Source organism: Macrobrachium rosenbergii, chromosome 7 (genome assembly GCF_040412425.1).
Source record: "Macrobrachium rosenbergii isolate ZJJX-2024 chromosome 7, ASM4041242v1, whole genome shotgun sequence".
In the NCBI taxonomy this organism is placed as follows: Eukaryota; Metazoa; Arthropoda; class Malacostraca; order Decapoda; family Palaemonidae; genus Macrobrachium; species Macrobrachium rosenbergii.
In genome coordinates this window covers 68556878-68573404 of record NC_089747.1, presented here as the reverse complement: position 1 = coordinate 68573404, position 16527 = coordinate 68556878, and the positions used below count along the sequence as shown (strand labels likewise).

At 40.9% G+C, this 16527-nt stretch overlaps 1 protein-coding gene across 1 annotated transcript; it reads left to right on the top strand.

Annotated features, from left to right (window-relative positions):
• The first annotated feature begins 8264 nt into the window (after nucleotides 1–8264).
• Nucleotides 8265–12770, top strand: LOC136840472 (uncharacterized). Its single transcript, XM_067107144.1, has 3 exons — nucleotides 8265–8467; nucleotides 8662–8850; nucleotides 12678–12770. Exons 1-3 carry the CDS (start codon nucleotides 8306–8308, stop codon nucleotides 12768–12770), a joined length of 444 nt encoding a protein of 147 aa, XP_066963245.1. The 5' UTR covers nucleotides 8265–8305.
• The last annotated feature ends 3757 nt before the right edge of the window (nucleotides 12771–16527 follow it).

Genomic DNA, 16527 nt, shown 5'->3' with positions numbered 1-16527 from the left:
ACACGTCTCAGGACTTTTGAAAGGGGCATTTGAAATCACAAAGGCAATAGTCTATGACTCGCAATTCATTAAAAGAGAAAGACAGATAAATAACTAAAAGAGTAAATGATATTGGCAGAAGAGCTAAGGAAATAGAGTGAGGGTTTTATTGTGTTAGGCGGGAATTTATCGTCCTTCGCCTATAAATTATGGCCTGGACTATCACTTCAGCCCCTGGGCAAGAAAAGTGCACCCGAAGGGCGCGACTCCTTCAGGAAGAGCTGACACGCATGCCGTGTGCCAAGGTATGGGCGCAAGGGCGTGCCACTTCCCACTCTGTTATTCCTAATGATTTATACATTTGCGGGGAATGGTATCCCGTACTTAATTGCCTCTTGTGGGGATAATTTAAGAAAAGGATTAAATAGGAAATGATAAGGGATAGAAGCTCCTGAGGAACGAAAAAAGATACTGGAGGGCCTGACATCCCCTTCTGGATTAGAGGTGCCAAGTCCTTTGAAAAATGATAATTTAGCACAGGTGCCAGGGAGCTCTAGAGCTCTTTGTAAACTACCGGGGAAATTCTCATGCCCGAGGTAATTTCGCCTCGAACCTTTCCTAATGGGACAGTCGTCCTCGACCGGGGAAGCAGAGAGGCCCGAGACTGGAGGGTGGCATGGAGTGCCACCTGGGCCTGCTGCTGCGACAGCTGACGCAGGAGTCTTCTGTGCTGGTTCTACCATGATCCGTCGCAGCTCTTGTACTTCATCTGCCAAGTGAGATATGGCAGAATCCTGACTAGCAATTGTGTCGGCGACGGACTGAGGCAGAGAGGAGGCGGTCGGGGGCGGCGTGAATGACTCGCAGGTATCCATGACCGGCTCAGGCACGGGTTGCGAGGCCGCACCTTCAGGTGAGCTTCCGCTGGGGTCGAGAGGAACTGTCTCTCTTAACAACGCTGGTAGCGGTGCCAGGCTGGGAGGAAAGAGGGGGTCCTGAGTTGGATCCCTTGAATGGAGATCGGGGTGGTGCTCTGGCGCTTGCACTAGGGCAGAGTCAGGCACTATCAGAGGTTTCTTGTGCTCGTCGGTCAGGATGGACGACTTGGCAATGCTCAGGTGCATGCATTTCTTTTTCGGCAGGTGCATTTGGCATCTGGAGGGAGATCTGATTGGGGCCCTGGCACTGCTTTTCTGAGGCAAGGCCGGGCACTGGTATTGGATCAGGAACTGATCCCGAGGGCCCACTGTACATCGTACTCAGGTGGCACTGATGGGAGCTGCACATCCTCCTGGTACCCAGGAGGCGCCAGTCTTGACTGAGGGAGAAGCGGGGGAGGATTACTCCCACCCAAGGAATGAGTTGGGGAATGTGAATGACATCATAGCCTCCGGGGAGATGGCTTGCTACTGCAAGATTGCAAATTTTTGATTGCTGAGGTCTTGTGACTCTCAATTGGACCGTAGGGGACATCATTTTGAATTGATTTACTCCCTCGATCGTGATGAGTTTTCGTCTATTTACAATAGCTCTATAGGGAACTCTGTCCCTTCGTATGAGGGAGATTTGCGTGGCCGAGCCCTCAAATGCCGTGACTCGGCACACTGGGTGGCTGCCTCATGGAGGGGCCACATATATGGGGCCTTTGGCGGGAGGGCCCAGTGACTTGGGATCTGTGACAGCCAAGGCGACGGTGGGAGGATTGGTTATGATTGCTCGGGCATTTCGACCAAGCGGGAGAAATGGCCATAAACATACGCCATGCATAGGTCTGGCTGAAGTCTTTCCGCTGCCCCTGTGGAGGTCGCGGAGTGTAAGTTATTGGTGGTTTCCTGGAGAGAGGCGCGGTTTCTTGCTCCAACGCACTGTTCGGAGTGCCCCGTTTTCTTGCAATATTGGCAAGTTAGGGACTTGCCTGAGTTCCCATTCTTGTGGGAATTTGATCATCGGGAGGGATTGAGGTTATCTTCCGCCCAATATATCCTTCTTGAGTGGTGAGTCTCCCACATGTCTGCTCTCGGCAACACTCGGTGAGGTGGTGGGACTTTCCACTACATGAGCGGCGAGGGCGGGAGGGCGCGCGCGGGATATGCTGACTTAAATTTTTAAGTACCTCGGTGGCGCTCGTGGCTCCTTCGGACTCGAGCCATTTGCTAATACCCGCTCCAAATGGTATGCCCAATCGCACCAAGTCTGGCCCGCTTCTGTTGGATGCTCTCTCCAACAATCTCCTCACCGCTCGGGGTGTCTCGTGCGCCTTCAGTAACTGCTTGTGCACGGCTTCCCAGTTCCCCTATCTTCTGCAGAAAGGGCGTGGTAGGCAACGAGGGCCTTTCCTCCCAGAATTTGGTGAGGAACAAGGGAGAGTTCCGCGGGGGAGGTTGCCTCCCAGGACTCGTTCGGCCCTTTCAAGCCATGCTGGGTTCAGACTCTGTCCATTAGGGCATGAACGGTAAGCAGTGAAGGCACTCATTCCCGCGCTGCAGTAGGTGGGGTGGTGTTCTGTCGTTCTAACATCTGGAGCTCATGGGCGCGCTGTTGCTCTCGCTCCTCCAGTTCTAGCTCCTCTCTCTCTCTTCTCTCTTGGGCAATTCTTTCTCTCTCTCTCTCTTGACGTTCTTTCTCCTTCTCCTGCTGCTCTTTCTCCTGTTCTTGACGTTCTTTCTCCTTCTCCGCCACTTGGGCAATTCTTTCTTTCTCCTGGCCGATTCTCTCTTTTTCTCGCTCTTGTCATTCTAACTCCCTCTCTGCCTTAGCATCGTCCACTCGCTCTTGGACCCAGTCTCTCAGAGCTTGCCCTGATAATCCCATGTCCTTTCCAGCGGACATGTAGAATTTGAAGTCCTCATTTTGTTGGGCTCTGGTATTAGCCATCTTAAAATAATGGTTATTTGGACTGGACTCTCTAGCGAATCAAATATGTGCAGAGGGCTCAGGTCATCTGAAAAGACTCAATTGCAGGAATCTGAAACACTCAAGTGTTCAGACTGCAGGAGAATGGATCTGTCTGAATAAGACAATTGATCAGTAAGTCTGAGGAGACTTTGTTAAAGTTTAATATGTCTCGGAAGATGAAACTGGATTTTATGTCACGCTCGGACTTGGCTGGCTCTAGCGTGAAATTAAGGAGTTGTTCTAACGAACTAGAATGATCAGTCCCGTAAGGGCTTAGATGTGTGTGAAATACACTAATATAATGTCTCAAAAGGACTTGATTTTCGGTTTCCCGCAGTAATTAGAAATTCTTGCCTCTTGCGACACAGAATTTTTTTTAAGAGTCTCTTAGGACTTGGAATTTGGTTGAGAAATTCTCACCTTGTGCGAAGTAGAATTTTATTAGGAGTCTCTTAGGACTTGGAATTTTAGTTGAGAAATTCTCGCCTTGTGCGACGTAGAATTTTATTAGGAGTCTCTTAGGACTTGGAATTTGGTTGAGAAATTCTCGCCTCTTATGAGGCCGAAAATTTTATTTAGTTTTGCCCGTAGGACTTGGAAATACAGTTCGTCCCTTAGGACTTAGATCTTACTAATGGGAAATACCCAAAGAAAATTTTGCTGAAATGAATGAAAAAAAGCTTACACACGCGGGCATGGGCGGGGGGGGGGGGGCGTTGGAAGGTCGTCTGACAATCACTGGAGTTATTTTTAGATTCCGTGTGAATGAACCCGTCTATTTATAGACCGTCTGGGACTCCGGGGAATTTCCTGGTCGTCTGAGAGGATAACAGCAAGATGACCTAGTAATTTTCCCTTAGAAGAGGAGTTCAAATTTCGCTTTCCTAACACCTAATTCGAGTTTTAACTAAACTGAGAGAATTTCAGCAATGCAAGCTGATTTTGTCTTGTTCCACGTGGGAATTTATTCGCGCCAAAATAATTCGCTAATCCGAAATGCGAAGTAAAATTTATCACAGAGGAATTTCGCACTATTCCTCGAAGCAAACAATATGGCAAAGATCTGAACACAGGAATTTCGCACTATTCCATGAAGCAAAGAATGGTTAGCACTGGTTATTTCCTAACTACATATCCTGAAGGCATGCATTAATGAATGTACGGCGGTTCTCTTCTCTCCAGTGAATATATGTGTCACGATTTCTATTCCTAGGAACAGTCACGGTGTAAAAAAAAAAATTGTTGCTAAGATAAACATATTACTTACGTGGCACTCTCTTGGTCTGTGCTCTTGATAGCAGGTTCGGAATTTGTCTCGCACCCAGCTTAGCTTTGCTAATAGCTGATCTTGCGAGTTGCAAATGCAATAAAGCAATACTAGAGGGAACTGCAACTGCAAAATGAGATCTATGGCCAGGTCTGGCACATGTATTTCCTAGGTTTATGTAATTCTGGGCCGGCAACGGTAACTGTTGTTGCCTTGGAGTTCTGTCTTGCGTAAGGAAATCGTAAAATATGAAAGACACCTTATAAAGAAATGTTACGTAAACACTTGGGCTAAGTAAAAATTGCTATTTACAAAAAGCAAGTATTTGAAGGGAAAATGGATAAGTAAATTGATAAAGGGCTTCTAACACCTGAAGATCCTTCGGCTGGAGTCTTGAATAAAGGCAAGGCACAGGCCAAGATGAGTCCACTGAAAATGGGTCCCTCTGCAAGAGAGATTTACACATTACACGCCAGTAAAGGAACAATACAACACCAATATGACTTGAAATTTTAACTGAGGGCGCCAAAGATTCGAGGAATGAATGACCACTTTTACGCTCCGAACACAGGATATTGGAAATGGCACGGGATAAACTGGCTGGGACAGAAATGAAATGCTGGTACTCCAGGCTCTGAAGGTAACTTTCGTGACCGAAGAGTCTTTACTCCACGTTACCTTAGGGAAGCTGGTCTCTGACAAAAGGACGAGGATGACTGGAGACTGGAGTCTGGAATTGGGAGTCGGACGGGGAAAGAAAATCTTCTCAGCAATCTGCATCACCCGCCCACGTGTATGGCTGTCCCTTACAACTCTTCACGAGACTAACTCTTTGTCTTCTCTCCCATAACTAACTAACTGCTGCTTACTGCTCCTTTCCCTTATAAGGCACGCAGCCAGGGCTATAAGTCGTGGACAAGGAAGAATCACGGCCAGGTGTTCAGCGATTGGGGTTGGGGGGCTCTTCCCAGGTCCTGCGGATGTAAGACAATTCGGGCAGCTTAATTTGCCTTTAAGAAGATTAGTTGGGGTAAACCTCTTAAAAGGGAGTGGCATAAAAATATCCTCCTAGCTCCTGTTATCTGTGTCATCTCAATATCTGTTCCAGGTAAAAGGGACAGATCAGAATGTTGATAGCGAAACTCTGATTTCGTCAATAATCAAAGGGGGTAGATTAGGTTGGGAGGAAGTGCACTGTATTGAGACTGCTGAGTTATTATAATAATGTATATATATATATATATATATATATATATATATATATATATATATATATATATATATATATATATATATATATATATATGCTGTATATATATATATATATATATATATATATATATATATATATATATATATATATATATATATATATATATATATATATATATATATATATATATATATATATATATATATATATTTATATATATAAATATATATATATATATATATATATATATATATATATATATATACTATATATATATATATATATATATATATATATATATATATATATATATATATATATATATAACATATATATATATATATTATTAAATGATATGATATTATTATTATTATTGTTATATATATATATATATATATATATATATATATATATATATATATATATATATATATATATATATATATATATATATATATATAATTCCTAACTAACAAAGAACATGTGAACATAAGAGGTATTAAAATGAAAAGGGATTCTTAGAGGAAGCAATAGCTGTAACAATAACATTCACCATCAGGATCATAGCTGTTCTTTCCTGGTTCCTGAGGGCTCACTAGACATAAACAGTTGCATGCAAACTACGTGATAGAATTAGGTGCAAAGCTGCATAAATTGAAACATATTGTCGTGTTTTTACTTTCTTTTTGTTATTCCTTCTTTTATAAGGCACTGATTTCACTTGTTGTCCACTGTTTCTTCCACTTAAATTTTTGAATGTCATCTTTATTGTTGCCTTCTCTATAGGAAAAAACTAATTTGAGTATTTTTTTTCTTTACAAAAACCATTACCCTCTCAAAGATTGTCAGAAAGACTGAGGGGTCAGTTTGACCCCAATTCAAATTTCATGGGTGTGTTCTACCCTTAATCCATCGTTTGGTGTGCAGTGTCTTGACTTTTCCTATCGTGAGTCATCTTAATTTTTGTAATATTGTACATTTACACTTTTTCAGTAATAGTATGTAATACCTAAAATGACAAAGGGGTCATTTTGACCCCTATTCCATCACATATCTAGTTCCTTTCTCCTAAGACATACAGCAGGTTGTAAAATGTCTAAACAGGTCTTGGAAAGCAGCAAGCTGCATTGGTGCCAATCAGTCAGTTGAGTAGCAACATTTACACTGTCAGCATGTTATCTCATGCAGTCTCTTGTGAAGAAATTGCTGAGATTTTGAGGAGTATATCATCTACTGCTTCAGAGGACAATCTGAATTCAGACAGCAGTCATAATGAAAGTTATAATTTAGTTTTTCAGCAAGAAACATCTTCATAGTTGGATAATGAAGATGCATTCAATGAGGCTAATACCCAGTGTTTCAAGCAACTAGATAGACCAACATGACCACCTTCAAAGAATGCACTCATCTTGAGCTCAGTCTATAACTCTGTTGTCAGTGGGGAGAACAGGGCAAAATGTTGCCAGAGACTGTAAGCTTTCACAATTCTACTAAGTACAGAGTTGATGTCCTGGATCAAAGGACTCACTTATAAAACACAAAGGCAGGGTCACAGCAATGGCCTAGGCAAGTGTTTTGCATTGACGATTCAGCAGGTATCAATGCCCAAATCCTTTACATTGAAGTCACTGGAAGAAACATCATTTCCCATGATTGCATTTTACAGCTAGTACAGTAATGGAATTCTCAGTCATTCAGAAATACTGATAATGAAAGATGTGAATGGGGATATGGAACCATCAGCTGAAGTCACAGAACAAACTAAGAAACAGAAAACATGTCCAGTGAAGAAGATTCAAAGGCAATAAGACTACAGGAACATGCAAAATGTACTGTACAGACAGCAGTATGCATTAAATGTGTTGGCGTAGTGTTGAAAAAATTGATTTGTGTTACATGTCATGATAAACTGTAAGCAGGGCAACTCTTTGGACATCTTCAAGTGTACAACTAATTGGTCTAATATTTTAGTATATGATGATTTTCTAATCAGTTGGTATATGCTACTAAATGTCATGCACGTCCTCAAAAACTGAAAATACATTATAATTTTCTTTTTTGATATAAAATTAATTTCCTGTTTGATTATGTCAGTAAATGTCAAAACATTCATTATGGGTTTTCACTAGAATACACCAGGTTACAATTCCCAAATGTTAAAATTTACCCTAGGTATCTTTAAACAATTTGATATGAAGGGGTTATGTTGTTGAAATGATTCTTTGTGAACACAGAATTCAGTGTGCTACCTTTACATTATCATCCCCTAGTCCAACCACCCCCTGAAAATTAGTGTTACTGCTATGCTTAATGTTTATTATTGAAAATCAGCATGTTACAACACTAATAAATTTTAAACTGAAAATTAACTGGTTACTGCACTTGCTTAACTTTTTTTTTCACCTCCCTTTTGTTTTTACTGTTACTGAGGTAGTGCTTAGTCAGAGGCCACTTGGCCAAACAAATAAGGATTTCTACTCAAGTGCATAATGATCATTATGTTTATAATACATCATTGTATGTAAATAAACCACAGTTGTACAGTGGTGTTCTTGTCTTTTGATCCCACCAATTATCATGCATGGGACAATTGTACTAAGTTAAAGTATAGATTTACTCCTACATTATATATGTTAGCTTAGTCTTTGTTTATGTACAGTTCCTGTCGATGGGTGAACCTTCAGCCAGCTCCCTAATTTACTTTTTATTTTCATCATATTCATTTGCAACTGATTATAGGCAAAAATTACAATGTGAAAACACAGCAAACATACCTGTTATGTTGAAATGTTTAATTTGTTTTTAAGTTTTATTACATTATGTACTTTTCAGTGATGACTGTGTTGGCAAAGAATTTTGTAAAATCCAGTTTGTTTCTATCAACCCCCATGGAGAGTACTGTACCAAAAAAAAGCAAGAAGCTGATTTTATTGAGTATCCGTAGGTGAGCGATGGATCAGGATCGGCCATGGAGTCGAGGACGTTCTGGATGGGGTAGTGAAGGACTTGGTCTTAGGGAAGGTGCTGAGGGCCATTCCCAGTCTCCAAGAAGAATGTATCATTCTGGAGCTCAGTCTCATCATAAATATTTATCAAATAGGCCTGTTTGGGATGTAAGTTACTGATGTATTTCATATTTCAAGCTTGATTGGTTACCTGAAAAAATTTTGATATATGTTTATAGTAGTTTTTCACTTGTAAAAGAAAGTGTGCATTCAATTTAACGCATGCCTCAAGATCGGCATGAAACAGCCAAGGCAGTGTACATCATGTAGGCCTATAAAGAATCCTTGATTGTTTTTTACAGGATACAGTGCATGATTTAGCATCCATGAGATTAACACCTGCTGAGCTGGCACGAAAACTGGCTTCCCGTCAGTCCTCCAACTTAGTATTAGCCCGGGCTCAACTTCTTGAGCAAAGTAGACGCCCAGGATCTCATAATCCAAATTTACCACCAGCTCTAGCTGCCAGACTTCAAGCAGCACGACAACAAGTATGTAATGCTGTACAGTATAGTACTTGGATGTGATTAATTAATTATTATTATTACTCATAACTCACTCAGTATGATTATGCTCTTTTTGCTCATTTTTTTCCTTCTGTTGACATTTACCTGCATTGACTTTGTTGTTCCTACGAGGATTCAAACCCTTGTCTTGTATATTGATATCTTGGGTGATGGCTGGTCCAGTTGTTAAAACTTGGTAACAAGGATTTTGAATTTTGCAGCAGCTAGTGCAAGGGTGTCAGGAACTACTTGACAGATGTGCAATGTCTCTATTTCTTCAACCAGTATACTGTATAGATGTACTCAGTGTGCTCTCCACCATGGCTATCATTAAAGCTGTTTTCTTTGATGTTTCTTCTTTTGAGTTGTTGACAATATTGGCTTGTTTATAACATTCTTTTATGGTTGTGTTTAGAATGGTAATACCTGATGATTCTTCCTTTTTCATTAAGCCTATCAACGTCTGCTGAAATTCATGTGGTTCCTCCTCAGAAGCATCTAAGTATTCGCCGAGTCTTTTTGTTGGAAATCCCAATTTTGAATCAAAACAGCCAACCCTCAGATGCCTTAAATCTGCAATCCCATGCAGATCTATAAACCTTGTAGCAGTAGTTTTCAATTCAGTACCACATACATGAACCCCAGCTGGCCTCTACTGACAAAAGCAGATCAAGGTAAACTTTTCAGTTTCCTCAGGGCAGGACGTGGCTCTCACCTCACAGGCCTCACTCTTTGATGTCTTCTTCCCACCCAAAGTCCATTGTGTACTTCTTCACCTTGTTCTTGCAATCTTAATATCCTGCAAGGCAGACTGTGCTAAAGTTTACCCTTCCATGATGTAAGTCGTTGACCAGCTGTCCACAAATTCCAGCTACTTCAGAAGTCTTAGCACCTTCCTGTCCTCATAGGAGGTGATGGGGCCATACTCAGTAGACACAGCGCCACACACACACACAGTAGTAGTAAAAACACCCGCAGGTACAGCCACAGAAGCAACAAAAGTTTTGGAAACATTACAACACAGGATCACAAAGAAACCATTTAACACACTATTACTGAGAAATGATATGCAGCTGGACAAAGGAGTAAAGCAAGCTTTGCCACAAAGTGCATTGGTATCTTTAAAGGCAGCCAGTGAGAGAAGGAAACTCATATGATGTTATTATGAAGTATATCTTTTATCGATATATGGCTTTTGCGCCAACAGTGCCCAAAAGCTTACAAGCACACAAGTGCTTGCCCACCCACACAACATCTACCATATGTTGTTGTAGTGCTGGCTTATCTCTATGCCATTTAAAAGGCAACCATCTCGTCCTCAAACAAAGTGACGTGTGATGACATGGTAAATGCTGTACTGTGGTGTTTTTAGGCCAATAACAGTCAAAAAAGGCCTGCCAGCCCTCCCCACTCAGCTCTCCATGGAGATTTGCCTCTGGAGTGGGACATGACTCATCCTTTGCAGCCTAACTGAGGTACCACACATGCCCTTGGGGGATGTCTTGGACCAAGATATTACACTCAAGACTGTGCCTTTTGCTAGATTAGCCTTGGCAAAGTATGTTGGCGAGTTACGTGACCTTTCCTATTTTGTGTGAGTCAAAGGTATGAGAATCACTCTCATTCTTTTTTTGTTCCTGAGCTGTGGTGAAAACTCAGCGCTTGTCTGTACCTAATAAGATATTTGAAGAGATTTTCCTTTCCCTTCCTTTGGGCTTTTATAAGTGTAGATCAGGATGGGTTGTTTTTGTACTGAGTCTAAGGTATGTGGTACCACTAAGATGGACATGATCTTTATAGGCCGGATAGTCAGAATCTATTTGTCAGTACTGTCATGCACAAGAAGAAGGTGTCCAGGAATTCCCTTTCTTCCTGGCTTTGTAATAGTACAGTCAAATGGACTTAAGACTCATCTGGTGAAGAAGACTGCCATGCAGTTTGGGCAAGAGCTCACAGAGTACTGTACAGTGAACCCTCCTCCAGTACCGACGACCACGACAGAGATGTGTCCTCAAGCACAGTGCCGCAAATACCGCTAAAATCCGACACGAATCTTAAAACCCCCTACGAAACACCATTTAGAAGTGCCCTCCTCCAGTTTGACGACCACGACAGAACAACCCTGTAAAACGTGCCGACTCCTCCTCCAGTACCTGACCACGTATTTTAATAGTGTTATCACAAAACGACAGAGCCGACACGGCATTTATTCCTGAAAATTAGTACCGACGACCACGAAAATACAGTAATTAGACCACGACATATTTTTCAGTGAGAAATACCGACGACCGACGCGACATGGGCGAATTTCGTCCTCCACAAATAATGGACTAGATATATTCCGACAGAGAAACTCGTCCTCAAGCACATGTGTGAGTCCGCCTCCAGTACATGAGAACACGACAGAGCCGATACGGCAACCATCTCGTCCTCAAGCACAGGTTTACTGTACCGACGACCACGACAGAGCCGACACGGCAACCATTCAAACACTTTCCACTTCTTCAAATAATCCAGTAAGATGACCACGACAGAGCCGATTTGCATCCATACAAAAGCTTGACTAAAGAATGGACGACCACGACAGAGCCGACACGGCAACCATCTGTGCCTGAAGGTGACAGAGGTAGCAACTCCTCCTGACTTCCGAAAACAGCGACAAAGCCGACACGGCCAACTTTCAGCAAACATGAAATAACTGGCAAAGTGGACTGCAGAGACCGACATGTCAGTAGCATGGACATAAAACGACCACAATGAAGCTGTTGGCAACCATCTGAGTCCTCAAGCACAGTGCCGACTCCTCCTCCAGTACAGTGACGACCCTGACACCCCACCACTGCAACTGACGTGTTGCTCCGAATTTTAATTTAGGAAGAGCCGACAGAATGCAGTACCGACGACCACGACAGAGCCGACACGGCAACCATCTCGTCCTCAAGCACAGTGCCGACTCCTCCTCCAGTACCGACGACCACGACAGAGCCGACACGGCAACCATCTCGTCCTCAAGCACAGTGCCGACTCCTCCTCCAGTACCGACGACCACGACAGAGCCGACCTGCATCTGGGCCAGTCCAGAAAAAATAGTCAGCCGACTCTGCTGCCTAACAAGGGAAGGAAGAAGACCACGACAAAGCCGACACTCAACCATTTATCCTCCACAGCCTTATGCCCAGTACCGACGACCACCAGAGCCGAGATGCATTTTGCCTCAAGAAGAAAGCACTCCTCCTCCAAACGACCACGACCGAGCCGGCAACCATCCGTCCTAGAATGAGGTAAAGGTGGACTCCTCCTGTACCGAACCACGACCGAGCCGACACGGCAACCATCTTCCTCAAGAAATGGCTCCTCCTGGTACCGACGACCACGACAGAGCCGAAGATTGCAACCATCCGTCCTCAAGCACAGTGCCGACTCCAAGTCCAGTACTACGACCACGACCTGAGCCGACACGGCAACCATCTCGTCCTCAAGATAGATAGTACCGACACCACGACTGACACGGCAACCATCTCGTCCTCAAGTGGGATTGCCGACTTTTACCGACGAATACAGAGCCGAACGGCAACCAATCTGTCCTCAAGACAGATCCTCCTCCAGACACGAAAATCGACAGAGCCGACATCTGCAACCATCTCGTCTCCGACTCCCTCATGACAGAGCCGACACGGCAACCATTTTATTTTCCAAGTGTTTGTACCGAACCACGAAGAGCCGACACGGCAACCATCTGTCCTCAAGCACAGTGCCGATTTTTTCAAGAATTCATTTTTATACAGCCCGATACCGACGATTTTCTTCCATAGAGTGTTGATTCTGTTCTGGCAACCATCTCGTCCTCAATGCTAGTGCTGACTCCTCCTCAGTACCGACGACCAGACAAGCCGACACAAATCTGAGTCCTCATCAGTGAATCCTCCAGTACCGACGACCAGACACCAAAATCCAGGTTAGTGATTAGTGAGTACCGACGAACGACAGAGCCGACACGACAACCATCTTTGAGTCCTGTATGCACAGTGCCGACTCTCCTCCAGTGGACATTATGAATAAAAACGGCAACCATCTGTCCTAACATACTCCTCCTCCAGTACCGACGACCACGACAGAGCCGACACGACATCTTGTGGAGGGCTATTATACAAAGGAATACTGTCCTTTTTAAAGTGCCGACTCCTTATCCTGTACCGACGACCATATGGATAACACGGCAACCATCTTTGTAAAACTCTCCGCTGAAAAGATTATAGCACAGTTAGTATAATAAATCTGAATGTTTTTAATATGGTATGGTATTTTTCCACCTGCAAGAACGGTATTGGATACTATATTACTTTTTAAGTACGGTGTGGTACGAAATTAAATTAACTTTTCCGTACCTCCACTGGTAACATTCCGTACTTATTATATTCAGTCATTCCACATCCCGGATAAAAACTTGACAAATATTGACTTTTTTTGAAGAGACATCATTCATTTTTCCCTTTAAATGTTTTAAGATGCAATATCAATCTTTTACAGGCTAATTCAAATTTTCTTGTTTACCTGTGATCCAGTAAACTTTCCACTTGAAATTCAGACAGTGGCCTTCATAATCCCATTATTGCCAATGATCATACAAATATTAAAAAGATTAAAAAGAGCTCTACAATGAGTCAACCATTTTGTAATTCTCCTCATAGTCTTTTCACCATTAGCCTCCATTAATACACCACGATGTCAGACTATAGTGAACGCACTGTCGTCTGTATGTAAATTTTATCATTTTTATCTGACCGAGTGACTTCAGCTTAGAGGGCGAGGCCGCCAGCTCGTTTGGTGTGGCATAGCAGTAACCGACACATCTGCATCAAGATCCTCCTAAAAAGCAGATTCACTTAAGGTAGATTCTTGGGCCTATGAGACGTTTGTTTGGCGGCCTCTGATTGGCTGGTACTGGGAGGTATGCAGCTCGCTCACTGTTTCATTTTATTGTCTGTAGCTCAGAAAACTTTAAATATGTTTATATTTCTTCATTTATCTTACGTTTTGCAGAAGATAGGAAAGCTTTGGTCATACCATTGGATTCTGTATTAATTGTACAACTAAATCATGATTTCCTGAAATCAGTAAGATAAAACACAAAGGGATTACAACGAGTAAAAGTGAAAGAGAGAAATATTTCATTCTTTATACCTGTTTTTACATATCGTCGGATTTTGCATCATTCATGATCCAAGATAAAAAAAAGCTTGTGTTTTCATACAATAAATTCACCCTGAATACGCTGGTGCTTTCAGATTTTAGATGCGATATGTGAAGAGAAAATGAAGAATATATGTCTTATTATGTTGCATCCGTTCTTGACTCAGTTTGAATAGTAGAAAACCGAGAGACGGTGGCCGTCTTGTCTCTTCTCAGCTGAGGCGCCCAGGTGCCTCCAGTTGCCAATTAGCAATATGAGAAGTTAACAGTTTCAACAATATTTACCGTATTCTTATGTCATTACGTTTTCTGTAAATAAAGGCAAAGAATTCCCATTACGAATGTCGAACGTTTTCACTCCAATATCATATAATTATGTCCATATTGGGACATATATATCTGATAAGGAAAAATGAAAATCATATGGATGTATCTGGATTTTTTGGCTTCTTTTGAGAAATTTGCATACTGTAGGCTAATGACAAATAACTATATGTATTATCAAATATAACATGTATATTTTTTTAATAAACGTTCTGGTGTAAGATCAGCTCAAATATTCTAAAATTTTCAGAATTTTGTTATTCGTTAGATCGCCAATAGATTTTATGGTAAGAAATAAAAGATGTACTTTCGTTCATTGAATGAACATATAAAAATATTAGCAGTTTATTGAATTTCCATTCAAGTTTAAATAATGAACTCATAATTATTTAGCCTGATTTATCATTATCCTACAGTATGCAAATTTCTCATCTGATGCCTAAATTGAAGCCAACACATCCAGATGCATCCATATGATTATTCATTTTTTCTTGTCACATATGTCCGGACATACGGACATATATGATATTGGAGTGAAAAGGTTCGACAGTCATAATGTGAATTCTATACATTTATGTACAGAAAATGTAATGACATAATAATACGGTATATATTGTCGAAACTGCAAACTTCTCATATCGCTAATTGGCAACTCAAACGGCGCCTCAAACCTCTTTGCAGTCTGCAGCCACCGTCTCTCTCTCGGTACTACTGCAAACTGAGTCAAGTACGGATGCAACATAATATGACATATTCTTCATTTTCTTTCACATATCACACGCATCTAAAATTTGAAAGCACCAGCGTATTCAGGGTGAATTTATTGTATGAAAACACAGGTTTTATTTTATCTTGATCGCATGAATGATGCAAAATTCGACGATATGTAAAAACAGTATAAATAATGAAATGCTTCTCTATTCACTTTTAATCGTTGTAATTCCTTTGTGTTTTATCTTACTGATTTCAGGAAATCATGATTTAGTTGTACAATTAATACCGAATCCTATGGTATGACCAAAACTTTCCTATCTTGTGTAAAACGTGAGATAAATGAAGAAATATAAAGATATTGCAAGTTTTCTGTGCTACAAACGTTAAAATGAAACAGTGAGCTAACTGCATACCTCCCAGTACCAGCCAATCAGAGGCCGCCAAACAAACGTCTCGTAGGCCCAAGAATCTACCTTAAGTGAATCGGCTATAGCTTAGTAGCTTATTAAAATTTAAATTTGGTTCTATCACAGTGTGCAAGTTCGTCTGTCACCTGCAATTTGGTAAGCTCCAACTGAAGTTGGTGGTGCAATGGATAAGGCATTTCATACATTCAGTGTACGACAGGATTTGAATTCCTTTGGGTTACTTCACTGAAAAAATTAATCTAATTGCTTTCATTAACTAACGAGATTTGGTAGGTAAAAAGCGTAAAAACTTTCCTATCATGCCTCTGGTACAGTAACCTTCCTATTTGAAAACGTGGAATAAAATTACTCACGTTCAACAAAATGTACTGACAAATATACACATGGTGCAGTACAAGTATGTGTTTGTATTGTGAATTTGTGATTAATAATTGTTATCTTCAGGATATGTTAGCCAGTAGAACGTTTTTCCACTTTTTCCTTTTTCTATATATATATATATATATATATATATATATATATATAATATATATATATATAATAATATATATATATATTATCTCTTAGTTTTACCAGACAACTGAGCTGGTTAACAGCTCTCCTAGGGCTGAAGGAATAGATTTATTTTTACGTGGCTAAGAACCAATTGGTTACCTATAACAGGACCTACAACTTATTGTGAATCCCCTGCACCACATTATAAATATCAGATTCCTCTTGTTCTTCACTTGCCGAACATGGAGATTAAACTTCTGGTAGTTAAGAACAGAGCAACAAATTCTGGCCAAAAACTAATATATATATATATTATATTATATATATATATTTATATATATATATATATATATATATATATATAATATATATATATAATATATATACATATATATACATACACACACACACAACATCCATAATAATATATATATATATATTATATATATATTATATATATATATATATGTAGCCATATATATATATATATATATATATATATATATATATA